Source organism: Oncorhynchus keta, chromosome 32, assembly GCF_023373465.1.
Source record: "Oncorhynchus keta strain PuntledgeMale-10-30-2019 chromosome 32, Oket_V2, whole genome shotgun sequence".
NCBI classification, from domain to species: Eukaryota; Metazoa; Chordata; class Actinopteri; order Salmoniformes; family Salmonidae; genus Oncorhynchus; species Oncorhynchus keta.
This window is the reverse complement of record NC_068452.1, coordinates 6,119,454-6,142,214: the sequence shown is the minus strand read 5'-3', so window position 1 is coordinate 6,142,214 and position 22,761 is coordinate 6,119,454. Positions and strand designations below refer to the sequence as shown.

At 44.3% G+C, this 22,761-nt stretch overlaps 1 protein-coding gene across 1 annotated transcript; it reads left to right on the top strand.

Annotated features, from left to right (window-relative positions):
* Positions 1-4,479: 4,479 nt before the first annotated feature.
* LOC118364935 (protein disulfide-isomerase-like) lies at positions 4,480-21,452 on the top strand. The gene is made up of 11 exons (XM_035746761.2): positions 4,480-4,800; positions 6,818-7,024; positions 8,874-9,007; positions 9,328-9,465; positions 11,420-11,524; positions 11,807-11,932; positions 12,193-12,393; positions 13,052-13,172; positions 14,040-14,221; positions 17,323-17,439; positions 19,852-21,452. Exons 1-11 carry the CDS (start codon positions 4,662-4,664, stop codon positions 19,918-19,920), a joined length of 1,539 nt encoding a protein of 512 aa, XP_035602654.1. The 5' UTR covers positions 4,480-4,661; the 3' UTR covers positions 19,921-21,452.
* The last annotated feature ends 1,309 nt before the right edge of the window (positions 21,453-22,761 follow it).

Below are 22,761 nucleotides of genomic sequence, written 5' to 3'. Positions count from 1 at the left end.
AAATATACCAGGGGTTGCTAGAATGGCTGTCCTCAACAGTTTATGGACTTAGGGCACATGTACCATGCACTTTAACCCTACTGTCAGGGTGATACAGAAACAAACTGATACACCGCATGAACCGTATCACACCAACAAGATCTCGGATCCAAATCCGCCGCGTGTGGGCCTCTCGAGTGTCCCTGGCTGTGTTACAGCCGGCCATGACCGGGAGACCTATGAGGCGGTGCACAATTAGCCCAGAGTCGTCCAGGTTAGGGGAGGGTTTGGACGTCCGGGATTTCCTTTTCCAATCACACTCTAGCGACTCCTTGGGGTGGGCCGGGTGCCTGCAAGCTGACCACAGTCACCAGCTGGATGGTGTTTCCTCCGACACATTGGTGCGGCTGGTGTGTCAAGAAGGAATGCAGCTTGGCAGGGTTGTGTTGCGGAGGACGCTCTGGCTCTTGCATGGCTCTCTCCCGAGTCCATAGGGGAGTGGCAGTGATGGGACAAGACTGTAACTACCAATTGGATATCACGGAATTGGGGAGAAAAGGGGGTGAAAGTACAACAAAAATATAAAATATAATCACTGAGTCTTCCTTGATGTTCATAAAACTCCACGGACCCATAGTCGCGGGAAGTAGTTTGCTGCGTCATCACTGCAGACGGCTTTTTCAGTCCGCTAATACAGGAATATTGAAGGCCCAGGCGACAACTTTTGTGAGGAAAAATATATATATATCATATAGATTTTTTTTTTTCAGGGGGTGCTGAGGCTTCCTGAGACTATGCATGGACCCCCTCTTTCCAGTGGAACCCAGAACAATATGTGACCACTTGGTTAGGGTGCTGTCCTTTCAGCACTGCAATTTGAAGGGCGCTCAAATCGCTTAAAATAACCCTCATCAAGATCTGTGTCTGTTGCCTACTCCTAATAGTCTACTCATCACTTATTATTATTATTATTAGAAATAGAAGATGAATCACTTCTCACAATGGTGCTCATTTAGTGAAGTTAGATCAAAGCTGAATCAATGTCTCGCAAGATCACACAATGATTAATAAGTACTTGACCTAACAGAACTGAATATAATAGCATATACTGTTACATAGTAGGCCTATAGTATGTTACACTAAAAACGACGACACAGTCATTTCTTATCTGAAGCTGAATTGTCACGTTTTTCCTCGTGGCCAAAACTTGATTGAAACACAATAGGCCTACAAGAAACACTTATAGTTCAACACTATCTGCTTAAATTTGCTGATTAAACAGTCAATCAAATGCACATTCCCATGAAACTGATTGAGATCAAAGAACTGGCATGCAGTTTGGACATTTCACCGGTAAAACGGGAAGAATTATCCTTCACGATTGACAGTGATGATGGCCTATTTTTAAATTAGGTATGCCTAACTTGGTGTTTGAGGGTATTGAAAACAGAACATTTTCTTGAGATAATAGGCCTGTGTGTGGGCATAGGCAGACATTGCAATTGGAGGATGCATTTCATGCCTATTCTACAATGATATTCATTAGGCCACATCTGTTGATACAAACTTTGAGGAATTATTGCTCTCATTCACCTAAAAGGAAATGCACTACACCACTGGTCATGGCCACCAGGATTTCTTGAATCAGCATGTGCAGTTCCCCTTTAACAAGGGTCCCAGGACCAGTGGAAGCAAAATAGCCCAATAACATCAAAGATCCACCACCATATTTTACAGGAGGTAACTTGAACCTCACCGGACTTGAACCTCATTGAAAACCTGTGGTTTGAATTTAAGCACAGATCAAGGATATGGAAAAATGATGAATGGTCTAAGGGTGTTTTTACACTTGGTCCCTTTCAGCCAATTTTTGTGTACTCTGTGTGGTTTGCATAATTTTTTTGTTCAGCGTAAACACACCAACAGAACTCTGAGCCCCTGAAGCGAACCATTCTGGTTCCCTTTTTTAGGGCAATGTCAACACAAAGCTCTCCAGGTTCGCTTGTCATTATTCGCGCACCACACACTAGACTACTGCAACACCGTTTCCCCTGCCATAACCCAGCTTCTCCAGAAACAACGTGTGTGCTGTTTTTGGATATTAAGTAGCGATTGTTAATGATGTGCAGAAATGTCAAAATATGTGTGGAATTTTTAGTTCAGATTATTTGTTTGAAATATGTGATATTTAGGCTGAGAATGTGCCGGTTCCAGTATCTGAAACGGTTGCTCTCCTGTGCTTTTCTCGCACGACAGTGTCTTGGGTTTACAGAGAATGGTGCCACAAACAAAAAAAAACATCTAGTCATCGGCAGTCCTGTGGGCGAAAACAGTTTGCTGATGAGAGAGGTCATAGGAGAATGGCAAGCTAACAGGCGGGCCACAAACAGACAAATAATAGCGCAGTACAACATTGGTATGGCATCTCAGAACGCACAACTCGTCGATCCTTGTCACGGATGGGCTATTTCAGCAGACGACCACACCGGGTTCCACTCCTGTCAGCTAAAAATAAGTTGGAAGCGGCTCCAGTGGGCACGCGAACACCAACACTGGACAATTGAGGAGTGGAAAAACATTGACTGGAACATGACAGTGCGTTCAGTTTACTTGAGTGTTCTGCAGTCCCCAGACCTTAACCCAATACAGCATCTTTGGAATGAGATGGAACGGACTGTTCGCAGAATGAATGTTCCGATGTCCAATCTGCAACAACTGCGTGATGTCATCGTGTCAGCATGGACCAACATCCCTGTGGAACGTTTCTGACACCTTGTAGAATCCCCTGAATAATTCAGGCTGTTCTGGATTACGGGTGTACCTAATAAACAGGTGACGGACTGTTAAAGATGTACAATATTGGAAAGGGTAAGGGGATACCTAGTCAGTTGTACAACTGAATGCATTCAACTGAAATGTGTCTTCCGCATTTAACCCAACCCCTCTGAATCAGAGTAATCTCAGTGTTAGATTTCAAAACCATCTGGACATAAAGCCATAGAAAAGTAGATCTGTATGTGAATGAGTAACCAAAGCAGTGATCTGAAAAATATTTCCAATAGGACCAAGGGCAGGAATATATGTTTTAAAGTGTACCATTGATAAGGTCAAGGGACCCACTGCACTTGTCTGTAAACCTGAGGCTCATATGGATAGGAAGGTACTGAAAGTTTGACATCACAGGAAATATTCATGTAAAATCAGTTTAGATTAAAAATTGCAATTATAATGTGTGTACAATGAAGTAGGGAGGTCAGTGACCTAACATCAAGGGGGTTAGATGTATATGTCATATGAATTGGAAGCTATTGAAAATAAAATCTTTACATGAATGAATAACCACAGCTGTAATGTAATAATCAAAGGGGATGAACTTATAAAAGGTGCCAAGGAACCCACCACACTAGTCTGTAGACCTTTAGCACATATGGACAGCGAGCTATTGACATTTAGATCTAGCACATGAAATATTAATTTAAAATCATTTTAAAATATAATTTTGTGGGGGACGGACTAAAGTCGATTTAAAATCTTTCGATCATTTGAGACATTTAAGTGTTTCTGGAAACACCAGGTTTAGCTGATTGCAGTTTTCAGACGGCCCCTTAAAGGTGCTGCATGGTCAACCTAACATCTGCATTTTCGTGCAGTATTTAAGGGAATACAGCCTCTGTAGAGTTCAAGCATGAATTGGCATTAAGAATGCCCTGATCTGAAAAATGTGGTCAGGGGCTCCATATGGAGGGTGAGACGCTATTTGGAGCCTCCAGAGGCATGCAGACGCCAAAATGAGCTACAAATGTCGCCTCCCAAATGTTTTAACAATGCCAAGGGAGCCACAAAGCTCTGCAATGACATGATTGGTTGACTGTAGGTGGGGGCGGGAGGTCCTGTAAAAAGACAAACTCACTTCCTTGACTACTTCAGTCACATCAGCTCCATGCTGCTCTGCCAAGCGCAAGAAGTATAAATGTCCTGAATTTTGCAGAGGCCATTTCACCGTAAATGCTGCACGTCAATGCAGATGTCGGATTGACCATGTAGCGCCTTTAATATTCCCCCATTGAACGGGAAAAAACTATGTACCTCGCTCTCTATCTTCATTTGATTCTATATATTACCCTAATCATCCTATGACCTTATGTGGAAGAGGTATTGACGAGCAAACTCTGATTATGAAACCATGCAAACTGAAAACAAATGCACTGCAGTCTTTAATAACCGGCAAGGTATCATTCATCATTACATATGTCATCTCCCTGCATATTATACTGTTACATCCCCTTTTCTGCATTAAATCTAAGCCTTCATTCTAATGAATTTTAGTTATTTGTTTCAACAATTCTCAAATATAAACAAGAATGCGACTGGAAAGAATTTCAATCGATTTCAATACACATCCAATGACAAAGTGGATTCACTTCCAGGTACCTTCAAGCTGTGGTCCAGTCACAATTCAACACGAGCAGCTTTCAAGCTCATAAATGCGCCTGCGCAATACGGCTGACCCTTCTGGTTCCTGTGCGTAATGCCACGACGCTAGTAGCGGTAGACACAAAAATACAAGCTTCAGCTCTAACTGTAAGAAGAGAAAATACATACGTACACCACTTTCAGTCGGTAGCTCATTCACTTGTAGCGACGAACACATTTTCTGTTAGAAACCACAGTTGACAGCAACTATGTTTAAGTTTTTCCTACTCTGCACACTGGCGGTGGTAAGCCGGGCTGATATCGGCGAAGAAGATGGTGTTCTGGTGCTGAAGAAAAGTAATTTCGAGGAGGCTTTGGAAGCTCACCCAAACATCCTTGTTGAATTCTGTAAGTGAACTACTTGATCATATAAATGCTTAGACAACCTAACTTGTTCACGCAGCTATACTAGCATGCTAGCTAGCTGCGTTCGCTTGCCGCTGTGTTATCAGCTTCACTTCAGCTAACGCAAATGTATGTGGAATGGCATACCAACGTCAGCTAGCTAGCTTTCTTGATGGCGAACAAGTGTACCTAACGGTTACTTAGCTACTTTGCTTTTGCTTGGCAAACGTTAGTTATTCAAATTGGTCGCAAACTAGCTAACGTCAGGCCTGTGTCATATGTTACCGTTTTATTACACACACTGCTGGTCATTGTATTGCAAGTAGTAACGTATATATTTTTTTAAAGGAATCTAAGACTATGTTCTTCCCAGCTAGCTTGCTAACTGTAACGTTTACTAGGTAGCTAGTTACTGCAACACATTTGGATGAACCTTGTTAGTACAAAACTTTTTGCATTTAGCTAACTAACCAGTATACCAGGCACACAGTCAACGTGAGTATTCAGTGCATCCCTATCTAGCAGTCTCAGGACTGATAAGTAAAACAACTAAATGACAGTCACGTTCGTCTGTGACCACTCTTGTTGGTCCAAGTACCTGTTACTTTACCAGCCTTGGTGGCTTCATGGATCTAGAAGTTGATAAACGTGACCAACTTATTCTTGTTTGTTTAGTGTACAAGGGATGGCTTGTGCTTCTGTGTAGTCTCGAAACAATACTTAATACACGATTTAGAATACTCTAGCTATATGCAACAGTGCTGGCAAAGCAACTGTTGAGTGATGATAACATTATTCAGTCGTGTGAATACATCAGGCAGACACCATCAGTTGCGAGAGGGACGTCTGGTTTTGATTCATTCACCACTTGAGTTTCGATTGCTAAATATCGTTTCCTGGTCATGCACACTTTCTACCCCGGTTGCAGTTAGGAGCTGTTTTGATGTAAGTTTACTGAAATTCACAACTTGCTGCTGTGGTTTTGCAACACATTTGTTAAGTGCTTATTAACTTGTGTACTTGGTTTTTTTCCTTGAGTGCAGTGGTCTTCTTTTATAAATTGTTTTGATGTAACCAGCAGGCCAGTCCTGCAACAGCTGTCAAGCGCTGAGGTATTCTGCACTTATCTGACAAACTTGCAGACCAATCGGAGAACTACACGACTTTGACATTCCAATGAGTGAAGAGGGGGAGGGCTAAATACTTTTTTGGCTCACGGACAGGAGGGACCTGGTTGAATGAGATGCTAGGTTGACGTGTACTTCAAAGTTCAATCAAAAGTTCAACTTTTGTTTAACTCTCCTGGCTGATGGAACTTTGGGGGGGGTTCTCCACTGAAACTAAGAAACATTGCAATGAAAACACAGCAACTAAGTTTTATAAAAGTTTTGATAGAATTATATAATATTTAGTTAAAAATGAATTGCTGTAGGACTCTTAAAATTTGAGGAAATATCCTTTGAACTAACAACCAAGTGTAGACTTTGTCACGCTTATGGTGATATAGTGACATCTCAAGGCACATTAATCACACAATCAAAGGCAATAAATGGGTTAAGTTTGTTCAAACTTTCATGGGGTTTTTCAGTGTTCATGCATTCAGGACCTTTGCAAGCCATTCTATGTCCTCCATGAATCAGATTAGAAATCCACATATTTTCTCAGGTAATGTTTTCACTATCTTAGTTATTGGCCAAGGCTACTCCATTCAGTCATCTCATTGAAAACTAACTTGCCAGAGGAGATTTTTTTCCACACCCTCTAAATAGCCAACTGTAAGTAAATGTTTTTCTCAGTTAACTGGCAATTCTAAATATCCAAGCCTCCCTCCATACAAACATTGTACCAATATTAGTGTTTATTTAGTAATTAGAAATCATCCCTTCGGCCCAAATGTAGAACACTCACATGCTAACGTAGTATATCAACAGAGATACTACAGTATTTGCATCTACTTCACCCATCAGTGAAAATCTCTCGGCTGTGGTCTAATTTTATTTGAATTTCCTTCTTGTTCTAGATGCCCCGTGGTGCGGCCACTGCAAGGCCCTGGTCCCGGAATATGCCAAAGCTGCCAGCATGCTGAAGGCAGAGGGGTCAGAGATCCGCCTGGCCAAGGTGGACGCCACAGAGGAGGCAGACCTGGCCCAGGAGTACGGTGTCCGGGGTTACCCTACCATCAAGTTCTTCAAGGGGGGAGACAAGGAGTCGCCCAAAGAGTACTCTGGTGAGTAGTGGAGTGACATATATGTTATACGATAGCTGTGCCAGCCCTAGCTGTAACTGTGAACTAAAGAAAGGACTGATCAGAATCGTCGTACCCCGTTAACTTCAGGAGAAGGGGGATTCAATTTTATATTTAAGTAGATGTAGTTTACCCAATAGCAGTTCATTTTTACATGGAGTGGGTAAAGTTAGATAATTTTATGAGCAGAATGTCACGGGCGAGATGAGAAGCTTTATTTCCAAAAGTTCCAAAAGTTCCAAGTGGTCAAAACCTTTTCTTTTTCAGACTGGTTAGGGGGGTGGGCTACCAAAGCTGTGTTTTTCATTAGGCATGTTCATTAGGTATGTCCTAACTCACTTTCCTATAATGTATTGGTCTATACGCTACATTTATTTTTTACAAAAATGTTAATTATGACAGCCGTGTCTTTGCATGACATTTAATCGTTACAGCATGTACTGCGCTTGACATGATCGTGGACTGAATCTAGAGGCAGAACTGGGCTATTTCTGTGTACTTGGTTAGCCGGTACAAATTTATCCCGGTTTTTCCCTTTCTCAAGTCAATTGGACAAGGCTAAATTCCTTCAGATTTGGAAATAACCAATTATATAAAATAAGATTGTCAACTGGCAAATTTATTCTATTGTGAATTATTGTGCTGATCTCAATGACTAAATCTAGAACAACCTAATTACGCAATGCCTAAGTACCTCAGGGACTGGGACAACTATTACCAACGAAGTGATAAGCTGTCTCGTGTAGTGCAGTAGTCCGGTTATGATCATCAGTCATAGATTCTGTGTATGATCAGATCATTATTTTCTGGCGGATGGCCCAGACACTAAGTAATGCCTTTTCTTATGCTGGTAATGTGAGTCCTATCAGCCAAGTGTGTGTTAGCCAATGGCCCGTTCACTCTGCCCAATATAACTGTGACTAAATGAAGGGGCCCCTCCCTCCTCCACACATTCTACCCATGCTCTCTCTCTCCCATCCCCCCCAGCTGGGCAATGTGCAGTTCCTCATGTTTGCTCACTGTGACTGGCTGTTTTCTCTTTTTTTTTTTTAAAGCGGTGGGGGTTTGGGACAGCCCTAACTTCGAGCACTCGCTCTCTCTGGGCCTAAAGCAGTGTACTCATAAGGCCGCAGGCAGCAGTATCCCTTCTCCAGCTGTCTCGGTCTGTCTGTCTGTCTGGCTATAGCGTCGCTCAGTGGTGTTGCTTCGCTGTTGCGTCATTGGCTCTTTTTGTAATAACATGCAGGTTAACAATGAGTCAGTCCACTTAATTGGGACACGTTGGTTCTTAGAGAGCCTAAGTCTTCTCTGTTGGTTCAAACAAATCAGAGGAATGTAGCTACTTTTTTTGTTAGTCTGCCAGTAACAAAGTTGGTGTGACCAAATAAGCTAAGAAATACTTTATTAAATGAGAGGTGTTACACTGTCCTTTGTCCCCCATAACGACCATTCAAGTAGGATAATGGTAGCAATACTTGTAATCTGTGTTTACTCAAGTACAACGCAGTTGTGACAGAATAAATTTGCTCTTCCGCCTGTTCACCCTTAAGCAATGTTTGATCTGCCTGGCGGCCCGTACCATTAGTCTCTATTCAGCCAGCCCTGGTCATGTGACCTGGGCCCTGTTCCAATACTCCTTGTGTCCGCACTTGCCGTCATCTCTGATCTATACATGAATGCAGGCTTGCCTTTCTGTTGTATTGTTTCCTATGGCCAACTTTGTCTGCTCAGTGAATACATTACAACAAACAAAGGAAGTAGGGAATCAGTCTCATACATTATTGTTTGAACACGGCCAGAGTGACTTACCAGAACTGTTCCCTTCCTGCAGCTGGCAGACAGGCTGATGACATCGTCAACTGGCTGAAGAAGCGCACTGGACCAACTGCCACCACCCTGGGGGAGGTCGCCCAGGCAGAGTCCATGATCGCTGAAAACGAGGTAGCAGTCATCGGCTTCTTCAAGGTGAGACGATGACCTCTGACCTACTCCTCAGACCTAGCTGCTCGAGGTCACTGATGCTACAAAGCCAATCTGTAGTGTTTCTTTGCCAGGAAGTTTAGTGCCAACGAAGCCCCATTCTCCACTAGACAGCGAGTTTGACACTTTCAGTACTGATCAGTAGTTTTGGCTGATTTTCTATAGAAATACATGCAAATCATTCTCTCACAGTTCAAATTAATTGTCAAGGCATAGATGGGCATGTTTTAATAGTTAATTTCCTACATTGAGTCCTATGGTTCGTGTACGATGGCATCTAAGCTAAGCGTTTCTCTGTCCTGCAGGACGCCGAGTCTGAGGGAGCCACGGCTTTCCTGAAGGCTGCGGAGGCCGTCGATGATGTTCCGTTCGGCATCACCTCCAACGACGCAGTCTTCTCCAAGTACGAGGTGTCCAAGGATGGAGTCGTCCTCTTCAAGAAGGTACGGAGCGAGTACTTTGATTCAGTGTGATTTAATCACCCCAAGTGTTTTCATCGCTTTACAAATTGCTACCCTGATCATGGTGTAACCCCTTCTAGCCATCGGACCCTGTAGACTGTTTACTGCCTGGAAGCTATATCTTAGCAGTGAATGCCTTCCTGTTTTTGCAGTCTCCCATTTGCTATCTAGCTGTGAATATTGACAGATTTTTACCAGTTATTTGTATTTAACTGGATTATAAATACATTATGAATGACCTGGTCATCAGATTTGATTAGATCATGAGCGTAACCCATACATCAATCTGGACAACTTAAAGCAGGGTAGCTGCAGACAGTTTTGATTATTTTGGGGTGTCAGCTAAGTAACGGGATCCCACAACCCCATAGCTACAGCAGTATCTGTTCTTGGCCTGCTAATATTAGCCTGTGGACCTGCTCTGGGAATGTCTGACTCTCATTCTCCCTGTGTTTGTGCTCAATGCTGCATTCTGCCTTTCAGACGATGAGCTCATCAAGCTAGACATGGCTAGATCACTGACGGGTTTAGTGGCAGCCACTGTGCTATGTCGTAGGATTTCCATGCTAGTTTCACTGGCTGCTGTCTGTGAATGAAGAACAAGTACAGCGCAGCTCTTTACAGTTCAAAAGAAGGGGAAAGTTATCTTTGATATAGCCCTCATGATTCTACCTTCATACTCAAGTCTCGACTCTGTCTGAGGAATTTACTCATTTGAACCAGCATTTCCACGGTAATGGCAAGATGAGGGATTCCTCTTCATTCAGGCCAACTGGTCATTAAATTTGTCTCGGACATGTAATGGTCTTACCCTCTCCCCTCCCTCAAATGACAATGATTCTTAAAAGGACCAGATGTGGTAATTGGATATCCATATTTCAAAACCAAGCCACATCTTGTCAGCTTAAGAGTATACTGACCTGGGCTGAACTGGGTTACAGTCCACATGGACATTCCACGATATGTTATGCGACATGTTATGGCCACATTCCTGCCTTTCCATAGATATCAGATGTTATGGCAAATGCAGTCTTCCATCCACCTGTTAAGTCATTACTGGTCAACAAGGAAAGAAGCCAGCTGCTAGTGGGTGTTTGTGTTGAGTAGTTGTAAACATGGTCTGAAAGTCTTATGCCTATGAGGCATAGGGCTGAATATCAAACTTCTGAAATAAGGCACTGATGGTTATGGGAGAAAATGTGGGCTGGATTTCAAGTTAGGATTTGGCTCCTATTCAGCAGAAGTATGTGACATTTAAAAACAGATGCCACCCATAAACCATTGTCTTTTCATCGCTGGACCAGACCACACTTGTCAGTCAACCTGTTTCCTTCTCTCTCGATCTGCTTTGAATTTTAAATCATTGCCCTTTAGTGGTCAGGGATGGCACAGCTCACCGGCAGGCCTTTCCATGTCGCAAATTCAATAGATTTCTACCTGTCATTTTAAAGGCGTAACCCTCCATCTCTAACGAGACATAGATGGGATTCCTCCATCTTATCGCCCGGTAAGCCCCCCACTAATCAGACATGATACTACCCCACTATTGTCTGCTTCCTGTGTGTGTGATCCAACCCTGACACACACTCCTGTGGTCTCCCAACCTTCCTGTTGTGTACCAGTAAGGGCTGCTGTTCTTAGCCCTCAATTTACATACGTAGAATGTATGCACACATGACTGTAAGTCGCTTTGGATAAAAGCGTCAGCTAAATGGCATATATTATTATTATATTAATTTAAACCCTATTTAGCCTAATGTTGATTTTCTTCAGCTGGAGTTACCAAAGGGATATAAATGAGCTTGTTTGATGCATCTATGTTTGGGTTGTGGGGAGTTCACAGGCAGAATATAATCAAATGGGAATAAACTGGGAAGTTGGTGGCATATTAACGGGTTTGGCTACCAACTGTTTCCATCGGTTTTGTCCTCTACAGTTCGATGAGGGTCGTAACACCTTTGACGGAGAGCTGAGCAAGACTGACCTGCTGGCCTTCATCAAGGCCAACCAACTGCCCCTGGTCATCGAGTTCACCGAGCAGGTAATGGCTGATCTTTATACTGCTGATACTCAAAACCGATGTGCTGTCTCAAATATACACACACTCACACAGAAAATGCACCTTTTCCAGATGAACTTTCTCCTGTTGTCACACTAATCTACAAAATCTATCGATGTCCTCATCCCCACCAAGGCCCTATGACGGCTTTCATGAGGCCCTTCAGTGCCGTTACCACAACTTTTAATACAAGCGTTTATATCCTGAGCTTTTGTTCCCCCGCATATGACTTTTGCACTTCATAAAGTCGTGTTTTCTCCGCAGACCGCCCCCAAGATCTTCGGAGGAGAAATCAAGTCTCACATCCTCATGTTCGTGCCCAAGGCTGCCGACGACTTCAACGACAAAATGGCCGAGTTCAAAAAAGCATCAGAGGGATTCAAGGGCAAGGTGGGTGGACCAGACTGAACCGAGTCAGTGACGGCCTTCATTCATTGTGCCCCATCTGCAGTAAAGGCTGTTTTTTCCCTTATCTATTTGTTATGAATAAGGCAGTTATTTTTCATCCAGCGCCTTGAAAGTAATTTACTGTATGTGTGGTACTGCGTCTCGGTATGTACCACTGAGACTGTGCTAGAGTGTACGTCTCATACCCACCTAGACTAAAAGCCAGATACTTGAGCCTCGTATTTCTACACCTCCTCCCCCAGATCCTGTTCATCTTCATCGACAGTGAGGTGGACGACAACCAGCGCATCCTGGAGTTCTTCGGGCTGAAGAAGGAGGAGTGTCCTGCCATCCGCCTCATCACCCTGGAGGAGGAGATGACCAAGTACAGGCCCGAGAGTGAGGCCATCACCGCCGACAACATCATCGCCTTCTGCACACTCTTCACTGAGGGAAAACTCAAGGTGTGTTGGCTTAATGTCTGCAGACAATCCAAGTGTACATGCTCCGTGTGTGGTTATGTTGAAACGGTGTTCCTCAGATTACAAGCTGTTACAAGCAGATTATTAAGCTGTTACTGGGGTTTCTAGGACATTGGGGTACCCCTGACTGCTGATAAGTTCAGAACAGTAGGCTGCAGCCCAGCCTAGACGGTGAGAACAGCCGTGCCCTACTGTAGACATTGATGAACCAGCCTCTATTACTGTTATGGCACTGCAGTGCAGTCATTATGCCTCCGGCTGGGTGTCAATGGCAGTGGCTTGAAAGTGCAGATGTAGGCTAACCTGCTGTACAAGAAAGTGTTGCAAATTTCAATTCTTATGTCATAATGTTTAATGCAATGTGGGCCTGCATCACGAATGTAAACTTACAAGTATTGGTTAGGCTCCATGTTTATTTTAGTGTTGTGAGGGAGTATGTGCACTGTGCAGGTTTTGCATAATTCCCATTCTATAGGAGATTACCTCATGATTTAGGAATAATGTTTCTGTACCATTCAGCAGAGAAACAACCCATAAGTCAAGTGTTGCTTCGTTTGGAACTAACATAATTCGGCTCGTTCTTGGTTTTGCAAAAATCATGTAATCCATTAAATCTCTCCTTGTGTGTCGTCCCCCACAGCCCCACCTTATGAGCCAGGACATCCCTGAAGACTGGGACAAGAACCCCGTCAGAGTCCTGGTCGGCAAGAACTTTGAGGAGGTCGTCTTCGACCCCAAAAAGAACGTCTTCGTTGAGTTTTGTAAGTACTACCCCCCTCTCGTCAATACCGTATGTAAGCCCCAGGTGGTCGACAGGCTCTCTTTTCAGGGGTCGATGGCCCTGATATATTTTGAAGTGCTCTCTTTTGATTACGCCGTCCACGAGGACGGGAGGTGGGAAGCTATCCTGAGTCTGAAACCGGAGTCTTTCTCCTAGCCCTGGCGATGCACCTTTGCGCTAAGCCCCAGCAGATGTACAAGAGACAAGGACTGAAGATCATTCCATCAGCCCTCCACACGAATCGATGCGTAACCCAAGACTGAGTAAGGAAACATTGGGATAAATTTAGTTGCAGGAGGAGTTTTTTTATAGCTCACGAAGACTAAACTTACCTCTACTGTTGTGGTGAGCCAGAGTGAGGAGTTTTCTATCCCTGGGCTTTAATGTGTCTCTTACGGTCACTGACTGGGGGGGGGGGTCAGATTCTCATACGGCTGTGGAGGGTATATCTTATCCGGTTGAGGGGAGTGTCATGCTCTTTGCATGTTTGAAGTGTCCCAGTGTTTGGGTTGCCGTGGCAGAGCTGTCGTAAACCTAACTGCCAGCCTCAGAAACTACAGCCGACAGGCTTGAAATAATTGGCCGCTGGCAAGCCATTCCCCTGTTCCAGTCGCTTTCCGTTGTATAAATGATCCTATACAGCTGTGAGTTGTTTTCATGCATGCCTATCTATTTATATCCATGCTGATACAATGTCATGATACTTCTACTATGGATACAAATGGAAGGCAAAGTAACATCATGCAATACAATAACCAGCCTAAGCATTCAGGTGATGATCAGTGAGCTTGTATGGGACAGGAAAATGCTCTTATCCCTGATTGCTCCTCTGCTCTCCCCACTGCAGATGCACCCTGGTGCGGCCACTGTAAACAGCTTGACCCCATCTGGACCAAACTGGGAGAGAAGTACCAGGACAGCGCCGATATCGTCGTGGCCAAGATGGACTCCACAGCCAACGAGATCGAGACAGTCAAAGTACACAGCTTCCCCACGCTCAAGTTCTTCCCCGCAGGCGATGAGCACAAGGTCAGTCTACTGAAACGATGTGGAATGTCTGCCAGTGTTAGCAGCCATTTGTAACTGTTGGCAGTTGACTCCCAAACGTATCATTACAACGTTTCCATTGACATGGTCCGCGGCTGGACGGTTCCTCTGTCCCACACTAGGGGATGGAGAGGCTCTGTGGTTTACCCAAATGTCAAATCAAATCAAATTTTATTTGTCACATACACATGGTTAGCAGATGTTAATGCGAGTGTAGCGAAATGCTTGTGCTTCTAGTTCTGACAATGCAGTAATAACCAACAAGTAATCTAACTAACAATTCCAAAACTACTGTCTTATACACAGTGTAAGGGGATAAAGAATATGTACATAAAGATATATGAATGAGTGATGGTACAGAGCAGCATAGGCAAGATACAGTAGATGGTATCGAGTACAGTATATACATATGAGATGAGTATGTAAACAAAGTGGCATAGTTAGAGGCTAGTGATACATGTATTGCATAAGGATGCAGTAGATGATATAGAGTACAGTATATATGTATGCATATGAGATGAATAATGTAGGGTATGTAACATTGTATTAGGTAGCATTGTTTAAAGTGGCTAGTGATATATTTACAATTTTCCATCAATTCCCATTATTAAAGTGGCTGGAATTGAGTCAGTGTGTTGGCAGCAGCCACTCAATGTTAGTGGTGGCTGTTTAACAGTCTGATGGCCTTGAGATAGATAGAAACTGTTTTTCAGTCTCTCGGTCCCAGCTTTGATGCACCTGTACTGACCTCGCCTTCTGGATGATAGCGGGGTGAACAGGCAGTGGCTCGGGTGGTTGATGTCCTTGATGATCTTTATGGCCTTCCTGTAACATCGGGTGGTGTAGGTGTCCTGGAGGGCAGGTAGTTTGCCCCCGGTGATGCGTTATGCAGACCTCACTACCCTCTGGAGAGCCCTACGGTTGTGGGCGGAGCAGTTGCCGTACCAGGCGGTGATACAGCCCGCCAGGATGCTCTCGATTGTGCATCTGTAGAAGTTTGTGAGTGCTTTTGGTGACAAGCCAAATTTCTTCAGCCTCCTGAGGTTGAAGATGCGCTGCTGTGTCTTCACAGTGCTGTCTGTGTGTGTGGACCAATTCAGTTTCTGTGATGTGTATGCCGAGGAACTTAAAACTTACTACCCTCTCCACTACTGTTCCATCGATGTGGATAGGGGGGTGTTCCCTCTGCTGTTTCCTGAAGTCCACAATCATCTCCCTAGTTTTGTTGACGTTGAGTGTGAGGTTATTTTCCTGACACCACACTCCGAGGGCCCTCACCTCCTCCCTGTAGGCAGTCTCGTCGTTGTTGGTAATCAAGCCTACCACTGTTGTGTCGTCCGCAAACTTGATGATTGAGTTGGAGGCGTGCGTGGCCACGCAGTCGTGGGAGTACAGGAGAGGGCTCAGAACGCACCCCTGTGGGGCCCCCGTGTTGAGGATCAGCGGGGTGGAGATGTTGTTGCCTACCCTCACCACCTCGGGGCGGCCTGTCAGGAAGTCCAGTACCCAGTTGCACAGGGCGGGGTCGAGACCCAGGGTGACGAGCTTGGAGGGTACTACGGTGTTGAATGCCGAGCTGTAGTCGATGAACAGCATTCTCACATAGGTATTCCTCTTGTCCAGATGGGTTAGGGCAGTGTGGTTGAGATTGCATCGTCTGTGGACCTATTTGGGCGGTAAGCAAATTGGAGTGGGTCTAGGGTGTCAGGTAGGGTGGAGGTGATATGGTCCTTGACTAGTCTCTCAAAACACTTCATGATGACGGAAGTGAGTGCTACGGGGCATGTGATGTGATTACTATTAAAGTCGTCCATACAACCCCATTTTGGAATGGCCTTAGTCTATAGGTCTAATTCCACTTTTGGGATAACATGACAACATATATTTTTAATTGGCTCATTCCCCCAACATAGCCAGTGATAAATTGCCTGGCATTTGAGCACGGGTCTCATTTTTGAAAACCCAGCCCTCGCAAGAGGGAATTAATCCCCTCGTCAGTTAGTAGCACCACCCATTCTGGGCTTTGGCTCTTTTGGTAAACACCTGAGAAGCATGGCTTTTGGCCACTCATACACACGCATCCATCCACACTACTGAAATATAATTTTTTCATTTCACAGCAAGTACAGGTGGGTGTGCGGTTATTATGATCGGGTTAAGTAGCTGCCACACTCACTAGGAGGGTTGATTTGGCAGCGCCAGCCACACATGCAGAAACCCAAGCCTGCTGGCCCTCTGAGTGACCCGGCCATTGTGGTGGTGTTTACGTCTTCTACCAAACCCAACCCCTCTCTCTATGGCTGCCCGATAATGCTCTCTCCCTCTTGGGATCCTCTTGAGACCCTCACCCCAGTTCTTAAAAGAGCAGGTTGTCATTTATTGAGGCATGCCAGCCACCCTACTTAACTATAGCCCATAGCAGTCAACTACAGAAAGCCTCTTGGAAAAGATTGGTAGCTGCGTGTTGGGATTCCCCTCGCAAAGAGCCCTGGGGTTAACCCCTGACCCTGAGTCATTCCTCCTTGTGACCGAGCCAGAGGTGGCTAGGGAAGGAGGCAGCTGTCTGTTGGCTCGCTATGCTCTGTATGAACTGACTGGCTGAGACTACGTGGGTCGGGAGGCAGAGCTCTGCAACTGTCCTCAAGACCGATCTCAAGGGCAGCCGTATAGTATCTGGTTCTATAAACCAGAAGGGCTATAAACAACACCTTTGGCCTTCTCTCATTCATTAATAGTTGTGTATCTCCTCTTGACTGCTCATTGGCACAGATCTGAAGATGGCTAGACGCCTCAAAGGTTATTGGCTCCAGATTCAAATTAGCACGTGTTGCGGGATCCCACAGGCTGATTTTAATCATTAAACATTTGGATAAGATTTCAGTAGTTCTTTGACAAATGGACCACTGGACTTTATTTGTTTTATAGTTCCAATTTTGCCACATTTGATAGTTGGTGATGCATGCAAAACAGTCAGTCTTACTTGGTTACAGCATTTTCTTTCCTCGTGGAAAAGCAAAGGAAAATGATCCGTTTGTATTTAAATCCCTGTAGAAATTTGATGCATGTGACTTTCTTCCATGCAGGTGGTCGACTACAATGGTGAGAGGACACTGGAGGGCTTCACCAAGTTCCTGGAGAGCGGAGGCAAGGATGGCGGAGCACCGGCTGGAGAGGAAGGGGAGGAGGATGAGGGGATTGATGTAAGTACACACCTGGGATTGGTATGTTTGTTTTCATCCTCAAGCAGACACTATAATTATGTTTGCGAGACAGATTGCATTAAACCGCAAGGCATTGCTATGACGTCAAACCGTTTCAAAGCCCAATCGTTTTACTTGCGGTTTTGATCTGAAAACACCCACCTTGTTCACAATGACTTATTTTTTTACACGGTCATATGCAGAGTACACTCTGAAATGTGAATGTTGCTCAAGGCTGCTTTCAAACGGTCAAAAGAATGATGCGTTTGAATTACAGCCAACCCTTATCCAGTAAGAGCAACGCGTTAGTGGACGGGGCAGGAGAATACAACGATGTTGAAGGTTTAACTTTTGTTGCAACACATCCTGATCAATTGAGTTTTCCCCAGAAACTGGCCCAAGAGTTGTGCATATGCAAGCAAGCCCACTAGTTAACTTTTGGGGGGGGGATATTCCGTATCCTGTAGGTCACCCAGAATAGACCCACAGAACCACCTCTCCTGAAGATTTGGGTAACTTGTAACCCTAGAATTGGGGTCACATGCCTACGTACCTATTTTAAAAGTGAACGCAACCTGTCCTCCCTGCAAGTAAAGCTCTTTGCCTTAGAACAATGCAGAAACAATTGTAATGGATATTTACATGGTGTTATTTGTCTGAAGTCTGGTGTCTTTCCCATCTCACTTCACTGATTCAACTACTTTCCAATCCAACCTGGAGGAAACTGTCGAAGCTGACTAAGACTTCCATGAACTCTGTCTTCAAGCACAGCAGGCAGCCAGACAGACATGCTCATTACATGACCCGTTAAGGCCGAGACAGTCATTAGTCCAGCAGCCCATGTCTGTCAATGGAGATGACAGACCTTACCCATTCAAAATCCTGACTCGAGTTTGTAATAAATTCTCTGACTAATATAATTTACACCAGGATATTCCCGGGTGTATGAAATAATGCACGAAACGGCTTAAGACGTTTTTGAGAAATTTAATTATGTTCCTTACGTCGTCATCCAAGACGTTTTGCACAAGGGAATGAGGGGATTTTTCTCTCCACATTTCGAAGCCAAATGACGAGCCAGTAATCTCTCAAATGGTACTAAAAAATTTAATGTTTTAAAAAGCCTGGTGGCTTTCTGAAAATGCGGCTGGGGTTTTACTCCTTCCCTGGCACCTAGCCGGGCGCTAAGACCAGGGCCTGCATCCAAAACCCACTGGCGATCCAGCTCAAACTAGTTGAAGGCCCTCATCCCACTACCACACCCCCTTCTCAGAAGTCTAATTGCAGACCATGCCCCGACTGCGGTTGCTAATACTCACTGGCTGTCGCCGATGTTTACCATGCTCTCCCTTGGGACCAGGCCTCCTATCCGAACGTGCAAGTCAACATCCTCACCCCCACATCCTCAGTCAACAGTATCCCTCCCCCGGCCTCCGTGACAGAATGGCATCTTTGCAAGACCGTCATTTTCTATTTTATTGGTCGCATACACATTTAGCCTATGTTATTGTAGGTGTAGTGAAAGGGCTTGTGTTCCTAACTCCAACAGTGCAGTAATATCTAACAATACACACGTCTAACAAGTAAAATAAGGGATTAAGAAGTATATAAATATTAGGACGATCAATGTGAGTCCCGAGTGTTTGTGTGATGCATAGACAATATGGACAGTATTGTAGTGCAGTGCATTCGGAAAAGAATTCAGACCCCTTGACTTTTCCACATTTTATTATGTCATTGCCTTATTCTAAAATGGACACAATTATCCCACCCCATAATGACAAAGTAAAAACAGTTTTTTTTATGTTTGCAAATTTATTTAAAAAAACTAAAATCACATTTTACGTAAGTATCTAGACCCTTGACTCGGTACTTTGTTGAAAAAAAAAACAATTGAAACAATTTTAGAATAAGGCTGTAACATAATATATGGATTAAGTAAAGGGGTTTGAATACTTTCTGAATGCACGGTGTAGATGGATGAATATCTGAAGAATAGGATATGTACAGCAGTAGTTAAATAGGATTCATTATTAATTACCTACTGTTTGGGTTACCATGCTGTATTTGTTCATGAGGTCTGCCAAAAGTGATGTATGGGCATGGAGGGCCGTTTAGTTAAACCTCAGTGCCCCACATGTCTAGTCCTTAGGTGGTTTTCATATGCATGTTTCGCCAGGGCACGTTTTTTTCCAACAACCATTCAAGCATGTCATGTTGCCCATTTTTATTTTTTTTCCATTGAGCGTATGTGGTTTTCAGTGGAGACACAAGATGAGCTGCGTAGTATCCTCCCACCACATGTGTTCATTATTGAATCCAAGCTTTCTACTCCCAAGAACTCCAGACTCTGAGAGCAGCTTCCTCCAGGCAGGTGTTAAAGACCCTCTCCCCCTCTCTCCCTCCTCCCAGGATATGGAAGACATGGATGAACAGGACAGTGATTCCGACGGTGACGGTGGCGACCACGACGAGTTATAAGACCCGGCGAAGGAGAGAGGAGAGACGAACCCCCACCCCTTATACCAACCAACCACCATCACTTCCACCCCTGTTCTGTGAACACTAATACTTCTTCTTTAACTGCTCTTCAGTCAGTCTGTCAGCAGATGTGGCAGGACCCTCGGCCAGCCCCCCTCCTGAAGCCACCTCGACAACCTCCATCTCCCTCCCGCTGGACCAGATGAACCAGTCTGTCCCCTTGTCGCGGGAACTCAACAGAGCAGAACGGCACCTCATGGTCTTAATGGCTTTTTTCATTACCAACGTTCCTCATCAATCAAACGATGGAGTTGTATTGCCTTGTATATTTGAACCAAAATGTTAAAAATGGCATTAAGATACTGCGCTTGACATACCCAGTTGGATCCACAAATTGGGTTATGTACCTGTCATTTTTTTGTCAAATTACTTTCCCCCAGTCTGCTGCAGTGTGAGTGGTGCAGTTTTGTGGTGTTGTCGGTTTTTAGGTCTGGGGGGGGCTGCTCATGTTCTTGTTCCTCTGCTAGTCTTTCTGAGGGCCAGAGGTGTTATATGGTGGGGATGTATGGACTCTCTCAGGGGACTTGGGGCCATCCTATTGTCTTTTTGTAAAGAGTAACAAAATAAAGAAGCAACGTGTTCCATGTAGCAATATATGCATCTGTAGCTGAGACCAAACTTGAGGGTCACTGTATTTCTCTCTCTCCATTCTCTAAGTCTACAAATCATGTTTTTCAGTTCAGTTTCCCTCATTTCAGCATGGCTACTGACTTTATTTTCCTTTTTTTTAAAGAAAAACAACTTTTGGAAATAGCTTGTTTTATTTAATTGTATTTTCATTCAATATATATTTTTTAAATAATCTGTGTACCAGTAATTCCCAGGTAAAGTTTAAGCTGGGATTGAGTTGGCTCTCTGTTAGCCCTGGGATTAGTGGGGAGACCCAAGACAGTTTCTGTTTGTCACTGTGTTCATAGCCTGGACCCAGATCGGGTTATGCCGTCTCGCCAATTCCTATGGTCTTGACCAGATGGTGCAAATCGATCTGAGACCAGGCTACTGTGTTTATGCCGTCAGATTCCGCAAGGTTACTGAAGGAGCAGAGGTGGTCACTTAAAAGGAACTGTGTTTTGGGACTCTGAGCGGTCTCTGTCCTGGTTATCTTTGGGGAGGGGGGAACAGTGCAACAGCCCTACCCCACCGTACCTGTACTGCCCCCATCCCTCTGGCTTCGGCTCTACCTGACACTCTTGTTCCCATGGAGGTTTTTGTGTGTGTGTGTGTGTGTGTATAAGCGTGCTTGTGATCGAGTGAGTCTGCTTTTTTTTTCATGTCATGGGACAAGGTTGTGAATGTTTGATGTTTGGCTGGGATGGGAGGGTTGAGTAGGGCAGACCGGGATGAGGGTTGTGATGTTCAACAGCAGTTTTTCAAGGGGGAAATGACTTAGAAACAAACGCATTCCATCACATTGAATTTGACGTGGAAAAGTGAAAACTGGTGGCCAAATAAATAAAAATATGGAAAAACTACTGTTGGCTTTTATTCTTGCACTTTTCAGCACATCTTTGTTTCAATATATCAAATAATGTGGTGTTTTAAAGAGACTATCAGAACTGAATTTCCTACTGTAATAACATAGTTGGGCAAAAAAGTATTTTAGGCAACCACCAATTGTGCAAGTTCTCCCACTTAAAAAGATGAGAGGCCTGTAATTTTCATCATAGGTACACTTCAACTATGACAGACAAAATGAGGGGGAAGAAATCCATTATCACATTGTAGGATTTTTAATGAATTTATTTGCAAATTATGGTGGAAAATAAGTATTTGGTCACCTACAAGTAAGATCTCTGGCTCTCACAGACCTGTAACTTCTTCAAGAGGCTCCTCTGTCCTCCACGCGTTACCTGTATTAATGGCACCTGTTTGAACTTGTTATCAGTATAAAAGACACCTGTCCACAACCTCAAACAGTCACACTCCAAACTCCACTATGGCCAAGACCAAAGAGCTGTCAAAGGACACCAGAAACCAAATTGTAGACCTGCACCAGGCTGGGAAGACTGAATCTGCAATAGGTAAGCAGCTTGGTTTGAGTAAATCAACTGTGGGAGCAGTTATTAGGAAATGGAAGACCTACAAGACCACTGATAATCTCCCTCGATCTGGGGCTCCATGCAAGATCTCACCCCGTGGGGTCAAAATGATCAGGGACGGTGAGCAAAAATCCCAGAACCACACGGGTGGACCTAGTGAATGACCTGCAGAGAGCTGGGACCAATGTAACAAAGCCTACCATCAGTAACACACTACGCCGTCAGGGACTCAAATCCTGCAGTGCCAGACGTGTCCCCCTGCTTAAGCCAGTACATGTCCAGGCCTGTCTGAAGTTTGCTAGAGAGCATTTGGATGACCCAGAAGAAGATTGGGAGAATGTCATATGGTCAGATGAAACCAAAATATAACTTTTTGGTTAAAACTCAACTTGTGTTTTGAGGACAAAGAATGCTGAGTTGCATCCAAAGAACACCATACCTACTGTGAAGCATGGGGGTGGAAACATCATGCTTTGGGGCTGTTTTTCTGCAAAGGGACCAGGACGACTGATCCGTGTAAAGGAAAGAATGAATGGGGCCATGTATCGTGAGATTTTGAGTGAAAACCTTCCATCAGCAAGGGCATTGAAGATGAAACGTGGCTGGGTCTTTCAGCATGACAATGATCCCAAACACTGCCCGGCAACGAAGGAGTGGCTTCGTAAAAAGCATTTCAAGGTCCTGGAGTGGCCTAGCCAGTCTCCAGGTCTCAACCCCATAGAAAATCGTTGGAGGGAGTTGA

Excerpts from the sequence above, each read along its gene's own strand:
- LOC118364935 (XM_035746761.2), top strand. The coding sequence starts at position 4,662 with ATGTTTAAGTTTTTCCTACTCTGCACACTGGCGGTGGTAAGCCGGGCT. Across the intron at positions 9,008-9,327 it reads CAGTCATCGGCTTCTTCAAG|GACGCCGAGTCTGAGGGAGC; the intron begins GTGAGACGATGA and ends TCTGTCCTGCAG. Across the intron at positions 17,440-19,851 it reads AGGAGGATGAGGGGATTGAT|GATATGGAAGACATGGATGA; the intron begins GTAAGTACACAC and ends CCCTCCTCCCAG.